The sequence below is a fragment of the Pezoporus wallicus genome, unplaced genomic scaffold (assembly GCF_028554395.1).
Source record: "Pezoporus wallicus isolate ANWC-B61680 ecotype Strahan unplaced genomic scaffold, APGP_CSIRO_Pwel_v1 contig_865, whole genome shotgun sequence".
NCBI classification, from domain to species: domain Eukaryota; kingdom Metazoa; phylum Chordata; class Aves; order Psittaciformes; family Psittacidae; genus Pezoporus; species Pezoporus wallicus.
The window spans coordinates 674,729-690,305 of record NW_026636827.1 but is presented as its reverse complement, the minus strand read 5'-3'; the positions used below and the strand labels follow the sequence as shown (position 1 = coordinate 690,305).

At 40.3% G+C, this 15,577-nt stretch overlaps 1 protein-coding gene across 1 annotated transcript in view; it reads right to left on the bottom strand.

Moving 5' to 3' along the window:
• Positions 1-15,577, bottom strand: part of LRP1B (LDL receptor related protein 1B) — a 781,126-nt gene that overhangs the window by 203,296 nt on the left and 562,253 nt on the right. Inside the window, exons 28-31 of the mRNA XM_057401813.1 lie at positions 14,996-15,223; positions 7,196-7,370; positions 6,794-6,888; positions 1,548-1,697 (exon numbers count right to left, since the gene is read on the bottom strand). Of these exons, the coding sequence (XP_057257796.1) occupies positions 1,548-1,697; positions 6,794-6,888; positions 7,196-7,370; positions 14,996-15,223 (648 nt within the window). The remainder of the gene's footprint in view (positions 1-1,547; positions 1,698-6,793; positions 6,889-7,195; positions 7,371-14,995; positions 15,224-15,577) is intronic.

Here is a 15,577-nt window from a genome sequence, read left to right as displayed (position 1 = left end):
GTTATCACCCATAAAACCAAAGCATTCCATAATTAGGAGTATTAGATGTATAGATGTTTAAAAATTACACAGCAGAAATTCTCACATCTCCACACCTGAAAAAATTCAACTACTTTCATGCAAAGAAGCATGAAACACTCTTCCGTTAAATGATAGTTATAAACCTTTCATTCAATATCCCAGATGGATCATCACTGTTGTAGCTTCTGTGAATCACAGATGAAGACTTGATACCACAGAAATCGCAGTGACAGTATGAACCAGTATGAACAAATACTCCTTACAACTTCTGATATTAAGCGCTTCTAGTAGCTCCCTAAAGTAAAGGTCATCTATTAATTCTATTTCTAGTCACAATGAAATTAACAAAAGACAATTTGACTATACTACCATTCATGACTCCTTTGGGCACAATACTTGCTTTTGATGAATGCGTATGTAAAAGCATTGCCTCTCCAACAAATCTGGACAGCATTTAGAGTTCAATACTGGCCAAATACATGTATAGTAAAACTATTTTAGCAGTTACCACTTTAAAATATGACTTAATTTACACCATATGCATAAAGTCTGTGCAGTTCATTTAGCATAACTTTCACAAGCACACCATCTATCTTTATTTTATCAGACAAATAAAATACTTTATAAAAACATTCTGGCAGTTGATGAGTCAACTATCCCAACAAAACTCTACTTATCAATTGAACTGTTTTTTTGTAACATCCAAGATAAACATAAATAATGTTTAATTGAACCAGAACCAAGGTCAGCAAAGCATTGGGAGGAAATATGGACAGCTATACAGTTATCTCTAGAATAATATAAATACCAATTCTGAGACAGACTGGAATTTCTCCAACACACTCTATCCTAGCTCAAGCAAGGGCCAAGAGCTGAAGATGAATACAAGAAAATGAGAATTCAAAACAGTATTTTCATAATATTCAGTAATCTGCAACTTAAAGACTTCTTGAATTTTTTAGTTTTTTTCTTATTTTACTTTTACCATTCAGAAGTTTTTGAACATTCTAAAGATCTCTAACATGCAAAGTATAACAAACAACTTATTTCTTCAACCAATTTAATACACAGAATATTAGCAGACATCTGAAAATCCAAATCATCCACCAGTAATTCATAACCAAAAGAAGTCTTCACAAAGTGCAAGCCAATCCAACAAACTCAGGCTATTCTTAATGAAGATAATAGAAGTGAGCAGCGGGAGAAAAGTCATAGAAATTCTCTGTAATGAAGAGTATAGCATGCCTCCTTCCAATATCCTTTACAAATAAATATAGCCAACAGTCTGTTACCTTAGTACTGTGTATATGTATGTCAAACTACATTTAGAAACATGTAATTGCAATACAGATTCTAAACTGTTCAATAAAAGATAAAAAACATTTTTCCACAAACAAAAACGTACTACTAGTGAATGTACTCTCTATATTAGCTATACAAAAACAATAGTTCCTCCAAGCTTTTGATAGTTCATTCTCAATTAGCTTCCAATCATTTAAAATCTAAGTTATTACCACTGGACTTACCCATAATGGCTAAAGCTGTGGCTTTTGTTAAGTCTTCTTTCATTGATTCAATTATTTCCAAATTACCACCATCTAGGTTGCATCTATTTATTGTTCCATTTCCTGAACTGATCCAGTAAAGTTTGTTCTCTCCATAATCTATCGATAAACCTGTAATTAATATACACAACTTTAACAACTTTGGCTTGAATGGATAATACTCATTTAACATTACACTGTTTTCATAATATATGCACATTTAAAAATATAGACACACACATTGTGCTTTAAAATTAAGCTTTAAAAAGAAAACAAACAATATAAAACTAAACTTGGCCATTAATAGTAAAACCCCTATGATTTTCAAAAGATTCCTGCCTTTTGTTTCTCCCAACATCTACAGAAATCAATTGGTGACTAACTGATAAAAGAGCATTATCTGGCAATGAAGTACTTGAGCGAACTGAGGTCCTTAGCAAGGTCACTGGTAAATGCAAACCAGAAGCCATAATTTATATTCTAACATTACAAATACATAAAGACTTAGAAAACAAGCTACTTTTTCCTATTCAAAACTAGTCTGTTCTTTCCTTATATGCACAGCCCTCTGCTAAGAATGCTGGAATACGGAAACCTAACGCTAATTCTCAGTAAATTCATTTTCATTTTGCTTTATAGAGAGCTGACCTCATGATCAATTCTTTGGAGTTACAAGCGAAAGAACTGTAGAAATAAAAATACTTGCAAAATAACCTACTAAATGAACATAACTTATAATTTTCTGGAATTAAAAACAAAGAACTAAGTGACCATGTGTTTCAGACTTGTACAATCTCAAAAATATTCAAGTAATTGTAGCAGGAGATTTTCCACGGTAAATATTAGCTGGCAAATGAAGTTGCTAAGCCATTGTTCATCATACTTGAAAAATCATGGCAGCCAGGTGAAGTTCCTGATGACTGGAAAAAGGGAAATATAACTCCAACCATATCCTGGGCTGCATCAAAAGGAGCGGGACCAGCAGGTAGAAGGAGCTGATCCTGCCCTTTTTCTCTGCTCTCGTGAGAACTCACCTGGAGTATTGTGTGCAGTTCTGGTGTCCTCAACATAAAAAGGACATGGAACTGTTGGAACAAGTCCAGAGAAGGGCCACAAGGATGATCAGGGGACTGGAGCACCTCCTGTATGAAGACAGGCTGAGAAAGTTGGGGCTGTTCAGCCTGGAGAAGAGAAGGCTGTGTGGAGACCTCATAGCAGCCTTCCAGTATCTGAAGGGGGCCTACAAGGGTGCTGGAGAGGGTCTCATCATTAGGGACTGTAGTGACAGGACAAGGGCTAACGGGTTAAGACTTAAACAGGGGAAGTTTAGATTGGATGTAAGGAAGAAATTCTTTCCTGTAAGGGTGGTGAGGCAGTGGAATGGGTTGCCCAGGGAAGTTGTGAATGCTCCATCCCTGGTGGTGTTCAAGGCCAGGTTGGACAGAGCCTTGGGTGACATGGTTTAGTGAGGTGTCCCTGCCCATGGCAGGGTGGTTGGAACCAGATGATCTTAATGTCCTTTTCAACCCTAACTATTCTGTGATTCTATGAAATACGCTTAGCACCATGACAAGGGATGGCAGAATATTTTGCCTTGGTGCTAGACTTTTTTCAGGACTCATGTTAAGGTATCCAGCAGCAAGTTGCCGAAAAATACTGTATTTCACTCTATAGGTCAACCTTTAGATACTACACAGTATTCTTCCATCCTGTAAACTGCTTCTCTGTGGAAAGCCTGACATATTTTCAATATCCTGACAGGAGAAAGCAGTGCCATGGGCTGCAGATGCCATCATGCCACCACTTTAAGCACATTTGTTACAGTAGGCCAAAAGCTTGCAGTGCTTATGCCTAGAACAGGAAACTTTCCTGAGAATATGGATGAACCTTGACATCCGTTACAGAGGTAATATTCAAGTATAAAAGTTTCCTTACTCTGAGATGAATAGCATTTGCTATTCTCTAACTCCTGACTGCTACCAGTCAGCTGCTCACTGATTTCACCTAGACAAATCTATTCATGGGGTTGCTGTGAATGCAGTCTACACAGGAATTGCAAAATTGCAATGTTATCTTGTCAGGTTTTCTACTTCTTCAGATATTAAACCGGTATTTCTACCTGCAGATATTCCAATTACACAGCAGCACCTGACAAGAAATAACATTCCTGTTTCCTTCTACTCAAGTCTACCACATTTTTCTTCCCGAATTATTTTCCCATTGTGTTATTCTACCTTTACCAACCTCTGTAAAAACATACTATTTCTAACATAGTCAGAGCATGTTCATTTAGATTTTTCCAGGAATTGTCCTATTTTTGCTAGTAAAACAGATGTTATTAGCCATAAGCATCACAAATACTCATGATGCATTCCAGCATGTGTGACTGGCTTATAACTTGTGTCCTAGCTGCCAAAGTCAACCTGAACACGTGGATTGTAAAATAATAGTCTTGGAGAATTCTGTTGTGTTTTAAAAGCATTATTACCATGATTTAGGCTATCACTCATTTCACATGCATTTTCCAATTCCTTTACCCAATTTTCCAGAAATATACTACAATTTAAACAGTATATCACAAAGGTTATTCCAGCAATTCATACACTGAGGTTCCAATATTGAAGCTACAAATGTAATGAGATTTTAGCTTTCACTACCAGATAATTGAGTTTGATATTTTAATTTGGTGCATCCCTGAAATTCAAGGAAATGACTCTTGATAGAATTTATTGTATACTTATTGATTAAATGACGTATGTTCCTCTAACTTTATTTTTACCTGTGAAAATGTTCTCTAAAAAGCAGTGGAAGCTTAAGGAAACAGTATGTTCCCAGAACATTAAAGATGGGGTTCATTCTTACTACCTAAATCAATTAAATGTGGGACACTGCTATTACAGCTTAGATGGGTTATAGGGACAATATATAGATTTTTTTTTTCATGTTTCTTACCTTAGTGACTTAAGAAAGGGACTTTTAAGTGTTTATGGCTAATTATATTTCAGGTGAAAAAAAAATGCTCAGAATTGGGAATTTATTTCTCTGCTAAATGCACATATATACCTAAGAAATAACTAAATAAATTTCTTTTTTTAAAAAAAAAAGTAGTTTTAAGATGAAAATTTCAAGAGCCAGCCTCAAGAAGATTTTTGGTTCACATCTGCAATGATTTTGTTTGTAGACTATGCTATAAATTCAAAAGAAAGTAATATTCAAATAGACATCCAAGAAAATGAAACGAGAACAGCTAAAACAGCAAATAGGACTGCGCTATAACCATTAGCAAAACAGAAACTCTGAGCTTGTTCAGAAGAAAGGATTAAACCCTGTATTTTTTAAAAAAAGGGGAAAAAAAATAAAGAAAACACCCCCCCCCCCCCCCCCCAAAACCAACAAATCCAAAGAACACCATCCCTGACTATAATTGAATAGTAGCTGAGACAGTAATTCACTTAGAAGTTATTTATCTAAGCTATTTTAAAGCTTACTATAGCCATTTCCTTAAAAAGAAAAAAAGAATAAAAAACCAAACAAACCAAAAAACACAGAATCATAGAATAGAATCATAGAATAGTTAGGGTTGGAAAGAACCTTAAGATCATCAAGTTCCAAACACCCTGCCATGGGCAGGGACACCTCACACTAAACCATATTATCCAAGGGCCTTGTCCAACCTGGTCTTGAACACCACCAGGGATGGAGCATTCACAACTTCCCTGGGCAACCCATTCCACTGCCTCACCACCCTTACAGGAAAGAATTTCTTCCTTATATTGAATTAAACTTCCCCTGTTTAAGTCTTAACCCGTTAGCCCTTGTCCTGTCACTACAGTCCCTAATGATGAGTCCTTCTCCAGCACCCTTGTAGGCCCCCTTCAGATACTGGAAGGCTACTATGAGGTCTCCACACAGCCTTCTCTTCTCCAGGCTGAACAGCCCCAACTTTCTCAGCCTGTCTTCATATGGGAGGTGCTCCAGTCCCCTGATCATCCTCGTGGCCCTTCTCTGGACTTGTTCCAACAGTTCCATGTCCTTTTTATGTGGAGGACACCAGAACTGCACACAATACTCCAGGTGAGTTCTCACGAGAGCAGAGAAAAAGGGCAGGATCAGCTCCTTCTACCTGCTGGTCACGCTCCTTTTGATGCAGCCCAGGATACGGTTGGCTTTCTGGGCTGCAAGCGCACACTGCCAGCTCATGTTCATCTTCTCATTGACCAGCACCCCCAAGTCCTTCTCCACAGGGCTGCTTTGAATCTCTTCTTTGCCCAACCTGTAGCTGTGCCTGGGACTGCTAAACGAAACCAAACAACAACAACAAAAAAAACCACCTAAGTATGCAGCTTAATGGAACTAGAGTGTCTAGTTTCTTTTTTACACAATCTATATGTTTTGGTATTTGAGCCTTTTAGAACATTTCTATAAAATTCTTTGAATTTAGCATCTAAAATGCACGCTTTGTTCCTGTTCTGTCAAATTTATTGAATTGTCATTTTTGCTTCTGCTTGCTCAACACGTTTAGTTCTGAAAACCTGTAAATGCTTTGAAATGTAATAATTTTATTGATGGGATATTAATAACGCAGGAACAACTGACATAACCACTTTAACCCTCTAAAAAAAGAAATTACAAAGAGATCTGAACCAAAAATAAATAAATAGTAATAAGTGCATACAGATCTGTTTTGGTTTTGTGTTTTCTTTTTCCCCAGAAAGTGCCATTATTTATCATCAATTATATTCCCAAGTATACTAAAACTGAGGCTAAGTTATATATTTCAACCACTGCTTTTTTCTGTATGTGAAAAATTAAGAGCCAAATTACCTTTTGATCACGCAGCTGATATCCTGGTGAGGAAGGCTCTACATTTCCAAAGTATTCTCTCACACATATCCAGAACTTATTAAACCCTCTACATTATTTTACCCATGATCTAAAGATTGAGAAATACAGATGGGTTCTCCTTCACTTTCAGTCTACTGTAATCCTAGAAGTTAATGATGTTAGACTTAACTCACTACAGTAGATAACAATAAGAATGGTCAAAAGATACCTTAAATTGTGAAACTGAAATGTACATTACATGTTTTTCATGTCTTTAAGCCTGTTCTTCTCACTGTTGTATAGTACACAAAAAAACCATCATAATATACTTAAGTAGCATTGAAAGATAATGACCATAATCAAGCACTATCAAATAAAAAAGCAAGAGCAAAAAAGGTATTTACCAACAGGATCTTTTTGGTTCTGAAAAAGAATTTTGCTGTTGCTGCCATCCATGTTTGCCATGTTAATTGTGTTACCATCCGTCCAGTAGAGTTTCCTGAAGAAGAAAATGAACATATTTAAAATGTTGCTCTGTGTACAGTTTTTTTAATGCAACAGTAGTGAAAACATTTGTCAGTTTAGAAGAAGGCAAAATATTCACCTAATTATTACATGACTTAATGAACAGTAATGTTTGGTAGAGAAAGTACTTAGTTAGGAACATCTCAGAAAAATCTTCCAAACACATGCATTTACTTTAAGTTTGAAAGAAAAAAGAATGGGCAAACTCAAAATCTGAACAAAGAAGAAATCTTCTGATGAGCTTTAATGTAGTTTATTTATTAAATCCACAATTATCTTACCCTTTTACTGGGTGAACTGCAAGACACTGGGGTTTATCTATCCCATGGATGATTGAAGTTTTCAAGGAACCATCTAAATGTGCCACATTAATTTGCGTTTCATCAAATTCTGAGCTAATCCAATATAAATTACGTGATATCCAATCCACTGCAAGACCTCTGATACTCTGAATATCTGCAAAAAATCAAAGCAGTTCTTCTGATTTTCCTTCTGGATTATTCTCAGTTTTGGAGAAAAAAAACCCACAATAATTTATTTTACAGTTTCTAACAATATTGCACAATATTCTGCTTAGATGTACTTATAAACTGGTTGTCAAAATTAATAATTATTCTTTTTCTTTTTGGGCTGATACTTTTAAAATAAGAACATAAAAACTTCACTGAAGATTCAGAAAATCATCCATAAATACTTTGTTAAAAATTAGCATAAAACCTATTTCCCCAAAATAACAATCAGACACTGACTGCAGTGTATTTTTGTACTTTGGAAAGCATCTGTTACTCAGTGCACTATTAAAAAGTGTGGTTTGTGGTGTTATAAGGGTTGATGATGAATTTGTTACCTGAAATAGCAAAACATGAGTAAGGTATGATTAATTTAGTAGCTTCACAGGTGTCTTCATATGTGATGGCTTTCCTTAGCAAGATACTGATTAAAAAATGTTAATGCATATTAATATCTGTCTTAAATCCTGGGTATAAATTTACTGCACAAGATCTATATACCAACACGTCACTCTGCCTTGGCGTACGTAGCTGTGGTTCATATTGGCCATTGTAGACAAAGAAACAGGCCAAGGGTTTTTAATGATTTCATTCTAGTTCATATTTTTTACACTGCCACTTTGTCAACTTCATGTGGCTACTTTGACTACCAGAATAATTGTCATTGAAAAGCTATCATGGAAGTAGCTAAGGCCTGACTTGCACATACATAAGGTCAAATGGTGACTGGGCATTAGGAAGTTAGGATGTCGACTTTAGAGAATGCAACAGAGAACACTGAATACATAACCTTGACCCACTTTAAACCAATACCCTGCTTTTTGGGGTATTTTGGTTGCAGCAACAAGAAAACAAGAATTTCACACTCATAAAAAGATTAAAGTATGACTGGCATCTTTATGACACTGGCATAAGACTTCATCCAAGGAGAATCCTGCTAATATGTACTTACAAAGCTTCTTATGCTCTTATAAAGAGGTGTAAAAATATAACTAAGCAAACAAATTTATGCACAAGTAGTCTTTATAATGTTTTGATGTGCCAGAAGATCATAATTTTGCAAGTTTTATATTTAGTAAGTTACAACTGGCACAACCTTCCCACCCAAACCTCCACCACTGAAGCTACTATAACAAAATGAATATGAATGATGATAAACAGAAACAGCCACTCATAGTATGTTTCTTCATGTTTCATTTTCTTGATAAGTTTTGTGATTTTACACCCTATATTTTATATAGGGAAAAAAACTTCTCCTACCATTCTAAAACACAACAACTTTCCCTCTTTTGGGCATCTCGATGTAAAGAGCATATCTAAAAGGAACTCTAGACCTTTGTCGTGGTTTAATTCCAGTCAATAAATCAGATCCACATAGCCGCTCACTCACGCCCCCCGCTTCTTCCCCCCTTGCTTCTGGAGGGATGGGGAGGAGAACTCAAAGAACTTGACTCCCATGGGTTGAGATATGAACAGCCCAGTAACTAAGGTATAACACAAAACCACTACTGCTACAACCAATAATAATAATGATGAGAGAAATAACAAGGGAAGAGAATACAACTGCTCATCACCTCCGACTGATACCCAGCCTGACCCGAGCAGTGATCTAACCCTTTGGGGTAACTGCCCCCAGTTTATATAGTGGGCATGACATGCTGTGGTATGGAATGCCTCTTTGGTTAGTTTGGGTCAGGTGTCCTGTCTCTGCTTCCTCCTGGCTTCCCCTCCTCCCTGGCAGAGCGTGAGACTCAGAAAGTCCTTGGTCAGAGTAAACATTATTGAGCAGCCACTAAAAACATCAGTGTTATCAGTGCTGTTCCCAGGCTGAAAGTCAAAACTACAGCACTGCACCAGCTACTAAGAAGGAGAAAAATGACTGCTACTGCTGAACCCTGGACAACCTTCTTCTTGTTACTGGTATTAAAAAATGTTTCCATTTGTTAATAAAGTTGCCTCTGAGATAGCAGGGGAAAAGATAAAAAAAGATACCCAAAGAAATAAATTCATCAATCCACACAGCCATGTGGGGATACTGGCCATATTTGTCCAATGATTGCCCAAAATATGCTGATACAGAACAAATCTCTTCTAAAGCAGCACCAGGGGCAGAGCTTCAATTAATTTTCTGAAGTTCCCAAATAATCAACTACAGAAGTATTTTTTTTTTTAATTTGTCCCCTGTCCTGGGTTCAGCAGTAGCAGTCATGTTTTTTCCTTTGTGGTAGCTGGTGCAGTGCTGTGTTTTGACTTCCAGCCTGAGAACAGTGTTGGTGAAGCCGATGTTTTCGGTTGTTGCTAAGTGATGTTTACCCTGACCAAGGACTTTGTGAGGCTCATGCTCTGCCAGGGAGGAGGGGAAGCTGTGAGGAAGCAGAGATGGGGCGCATGACCCAGGCTAGCCAGGGAGGTATTCCATACCACAGCACGTCATGCCCGGGGTGGGGGGTAACTGGGAGTTACCCGGAAGGACACAGGCTTCCGGGTGGAACTCGTTTTCTTGGCCGGTGGTATCGTATTCTCTTCCCTTGTTATTTTCCCTCATCATTGTTGTAGTTGATAGTAGCGGTGGTGATTTGTGTTGTACATTGGTTGCTGGACTGTTCTTGTCTCAACCCGTAGGAGTTGCGCTCTTTCGATCCTCCTCCCTGTTCCTCCGGGAGTGGGGAAGGGGAGAGCCCCAGTGCAGGGGGAGGACACGGATCTCGATTGTTGTCAGCTCAGCACCACTCACTGGGAGTGAGTGAACAAGTTACCTGACTGGGTTTAAACCACGACAGTTCTTTTTGGCGCCCATCGTGGGGCTCGAGGGGTTGAGATAGGAACAGATCTGACTGGATTGATAGTCACTCATCACAATGCTGATTTATTGGCTCTCAAGGTTGTTCCTCTTGATCTCACAGTTTCAGTATATCGTATCTTACTTCCATCCGGTATTGGCTGTATTAGTGTTTTTCAAGTGTGGGGCTTGGGCTAAGGTTTTTGTCCCATTGTACTTTATGGTAATGACTTGTAATACAATAGAATCATTGATCATGAAACTGATCTGGCTTATGTTCCCAGTGTGGTCACCACCTTTATACTTTGGGAGGTATATGATGGAGGTGCTTAGCAATTACACATCTTTTTTCTCCTTCTCAGGTGCTCAACCTGTGAAGGAGACATCCTTTTACCCTCCCAGTCAAAGTCATGAATAACCTGGACAATAGTGTCCATTGTTAAGTCCACCCCTCGATCACGGGCCCATCTATATGTTGCATCTCTGCCCTGATGGCCTGAAGTGTCATGGGCCCACTGGGCCAAAAATAATTCACCTTTATGTTGCCAATCTAAGTCCATCTGAGCCACTTCAATCTTAGCCGCTTTATCCACTTGTTGGTTGTTCTGGTGTTCCTCAGTGGCCCGACTCTTGGGTACATGGGCATCTACATGACGTACCTTCACCACCAGGTTCTGCACCCGGGCAGCAATATCTTTCCACAGTGCAGCAGCCCAGATGGGTTTACCTCTGCGTTACCAGTTGCTCTGCTTCCATTGCTTCAACCACCCCCACAGGGCATTTGCCACCATCCATGAGTCAGTATAGAGATAAAGTACTGGCCACTTTTCTCGTTCAGCAATGTCCAGGGCCAGCTGGATGGCTTTCACCTTGGCAAACTGACTCGGTTCACCCTCTCCTTCAGCAGTTTCTGCAACTTGTCGTCCAGGACTCCATACAGCTGCCTTCCATCTCCGATGCTTTCCCACAATACGGCAAGAGCCATCAGTAAACAAGGCATACTGCTTTTCACTTTCTGACAGTTTATTATATGGTGGGGCCTCTTCAGCGCGCACCACCTCCTCCTTTGGCGACATTCCAAATCTTTGCCCTCTGGCCAGTCCATGATGACTTCTAGAATGCCTGGACGACTGAGATTTCCTATTCGAGTTCGTTGTGTAATTAGTGCAGCCCATTTACTCCATGTAGCATCAGTTGCATGATGCGTAGAGGAGACCCTGCCTTTGAACATCCAGCCCAGCACGGGCAACCGGGGTGCCAGAAGGAGCTGTGCTTCAGTGCCAATCACTTCCGAAGCAGCTCGAACCCCTTCATAGGCTGCCAGTATCTCTTTCTCAGTTGGGGTATAGCTGGCCTCAGATCCATTATATCTCTGACTCCAAAAGCCGAGGGGTCGACCTCGAGTCTCCCCTGGAGCTTTCTGCCAGAGGCTCCAGGTAGGACCGTTCTCCCCAGCTGCAGTGTACAGTACATTTTTTACATCTGGTCCGGTCCGGACTGGTCCAAGGGCTACTGCATGAACTATCTCGCGTTTAATTTGCTCAAAGGCTTGTTGTTGCTCAGGGCCCCATTTAAAATCATTCTTCTTCCGGGTCACATGATAGAGAGGGCTTACAATCGAACTGTAATTTGGGATGTGCATTCTCCAGAACCCCACTGCACCCAAGAAAGCTTGCGTTTCTTTCTTATTAGTTGGTGGAGACATTGCTGTTATCTTGTTGATCACATCTGTGGGGATCTGTCTACGTCCATCTTGCCATTTTATTCCCAAAAATTGAATCTCCTGTGCAGGTCCCTTGACCTTACTCCGTTTTATGGCAAAACCGGCTTTCAGCAGGATTTGGATTATTTTCCTCCCTTTCTCAAAGACTTCTTCTGCTGTATCGCCCCACACAATAATGTCATCAATGTATTGCAGATGTTCTGGAGCTTGCCCCTGTTCCAGTGCAGTCTGGATCAGTCCATGGCAAATGGTAGGGCTGTGTTTCCACCCCTGGGGCAGTCGGTTCCAAGTGAACTGGACACCCCTCCAAGTAAAAGCAAACTGTGGCCTGCACTCTGCTGCCAAAGGAATGGAGAAAAATGCATTGGCCATATCAATCGTGGCATACCACTTGGCTGCCTTTGACTCTAGTTCATATTGAAGTTCTAGCATGTCCGGTACAGCAGCACTCAATGGTGGTGTGACTTCATTCAGGCCACGATAGTCTACTGTTAGTCTCCATTCTCCATTAGACTTTCGCACTGGCCATATGGGGCTATTAAAGGGTGAGCGGGTCCTGCTGATCACCCCCTGACTCTCCAGTCTATGGATCAGCTGATGGATGGGAATCAGGGAGTCTCGGTTGGTGCGATACTGCCGCCGGTGCACTGTTGTGGTCGCAATTGGCACTTGTTGTTCTTCAACTTTCAGCAACCCCACAGCAGAGGGATCTTCTGAGAGACCAGGCAAGGTGGACAGCTGCTCAATTTCCTCAGTCTCCAAAGCAGCAATACCACAAGCCCACCGGTACCCTTTTGGGTCTTTGAAGTACCCTCTCTTGAGGTAGTCTATGCCGAGGATGCATGGAGCCTCTGGACCAGTCACAATAGGGTGCTTTTGCCATTCCCTCCCAGTCAGGCTGATTTCAGCCTCCAGCACAGTCAACTCTTGGGATCCTCCTGTTATTCCAGAAATATAGATGGGTTCTGTGATCGAGGGGTGGACTTAACAATGGACACTATTGCCCAGGTTATTCATGAGTGTGAAACATGTGCTGCAATTAAACAAGCCAAGCGGTTAAAGCCTTTTTGGTATGGAGGACAATGGTTGAAGTATAAATATGGGGAGACCTGGCAGATTGACTATATCACACTGCCACCAACCCACCAAGGCAAGCGCCATGTGCTTACCATGGTGGAAGCAACCACCGGGTGGCTGGAAACATACGCTTTGCCCCATGCCACTGCCCGGAACACCATCCTGGGCCTTGAGAAACAGATTTTGTGGCAACACGGCACCCCAGAGAGAATCAAGTCAGACAATGGGACTCATTTCCGGAATAACCTTATAGATATTTGGGCCAAAGAGCATGGCATTGAGTGGGTATATCACATCCCCTACCATGCACCAGCCTCTGGGAAAATCGAACGGTACAATGGGCTGTTAAAAACTACACTGAGAGCAATGGGTGGGGGAACTTTCAAGCATTGGGATACACACTTACCAAAGGCCACCTGGTTGGTCAACACCAGAGGATCTGCCAACAGGGCTGGCCCAGCCCAGTCAGAACTTTTACATATTGTAGAGGGGGACAAAGTTCCCATGGTGCATATGAAGAATTTGCTGGGGAAGACAGTCTGGGTTATTCCTGCTTCAGGTAAAGGCAAACCCACTCGTGGGATTGCTTTTGCTCAGGGACCTGGATATACTTGGTGGGTAATGCGGGAAGATGGGGAAGTCCGATGTATACCTCAAGGGGATTTGATTTTAGGGAAAAACAGCCAGTGAACTCAATTGTATGCTGTTGCCTGCTGTGTAATGCTTTTATAGCCCATCAACTAGATGTCTCCAGGTCACCAGCGACTGGCCCTGACTTCCCTCCAGCCATCAACCCAACAGAAAATGAACTTTGAACATCATGGACCCAATGGACTCGGCAGCATTATAGGGATTGATCCATGCACTAAGAAAATGATCTTTTCCTCTTGGTCTGTATGTATATGGATGTATATATGTGGGAGAGCGATGGTGTATTGAAAATGTGGGATCTGAGCACGACGTGAATGGTATGGAATAAGGGGTGGATAATGTCCTGGGTTCAGCAGTAGCAGTCATGTTTTTTCCTTTGTGGTAGCTGGTGCAGTGCTGTGTTTTGACTTCCAGCCTGAGAACAGTGTTGGTGAAGCCGATGTTTTCAGTTGTTGCTAAGTGATGTTTACCCTGACCAAGGACTTTGTGAGGCTCATGCTCTGCCAGGGAGGAGGGGAAGCTGTGAGGAAGCAGAGATGGGGCGCATGACCCAGGCTAGCCAGGGAGGTATTCCATACCACAGCACGTCATGCCTGGGGTGGGGGGTAACTGGGAGTTACCCGGAAGGACACGGGCTTCCGGGTGGAACTCGCTTTCTTGGCCGGTGGTATCGTATTCTCTTCCCTTGTTATTTTCCCGTATCATTGTTGTAGTTGATAATAGCGGTGGTGATTTGTGTTGTACATTGGTTGCTGGACTGTTCTTGTCTCAACCCGTAGGAGTTGCACTCTTTCGATCCTCCTCCCCGTTCCTCCGGGAGCGGGGAAGGGGAGAGCCCCGGTGGGGGGTGGGACACGGATCTCGATTGTTGTCAGCTCAGCACCACTCACTGGGAGTGAGTGAACAAGTTACCTGACTGGGTTTAAACCACAACATCCCCAAATTCAGAAAAGGTCTGATCTTACAGAACTGATGTAAGAAATCCACATGAAAATCTTCAGTGCAAAGCTACATCAGGATATTGTTATTTTTCTGGTTTTAATCTTTTTTTGTTTCTACCTAACCCAGAAGACATTATTTCTATTGTTTACTACACATCTTAATGTTGTATAAAAGCAACATTACAATTACCTCCAAATGTACTTAAATAAAAATGGATTATGAATCAATAAGAGGAACTAGAATCTTGAACAAAGGCGTGCTTTCTTACTGTTTAGATCAATTATACACTACCAGTGAAAGGTACACCTTTACACAAGAACTTACATGCTCATATTTTAGAATATTTATAAACACGTTTACCTATAATGGATTATTTTTATTTAAATGTTAAGTTACTTACCTCTTGAAATAATGGTTTCTAAGCCAGTCCCATTAATGAAGGCACGTTTGATGGTCTGTGTTTTCACATCAGTCCAGTATAAGCGTTCCTCAAGCGCATCAAAATCTATGACTGTCACATCATCAATGTCAGGAACAGTGAAGGCTGTGATGAAGTTGAAGTATGGGTTTTCTATGTCGACCCCTCTTATTTCTGAATGCCTTGCATAGAGAAGAAATTTCTTCCTTTCTGTTAGAAAAAGGTAAACATCACTCCTCATCCTCTTCATAACTTTGCTAACAGAATTCTACATTATTTGAGATCACTTGACAAATACATAAATAAAGTTTATATGAATGATTTAACATTTCTGAAAAACCTAAAGCCTTGTGACACTTGAGAAATAAAGTATGTTACAGAGTATAAAAATCACAGGAAAATACATTAATTCTGCATAAGGGGCATGTTACTACACCACTTAATCAATATGGCCTTGTGAATGCCTACACAAAAATGTTAAAAATTGTATTCTAAAAATTTTACCCCACTTATCCCAATGAAAAAAATAAATTACTGTTTAACTTGCACATCATAACAGATATT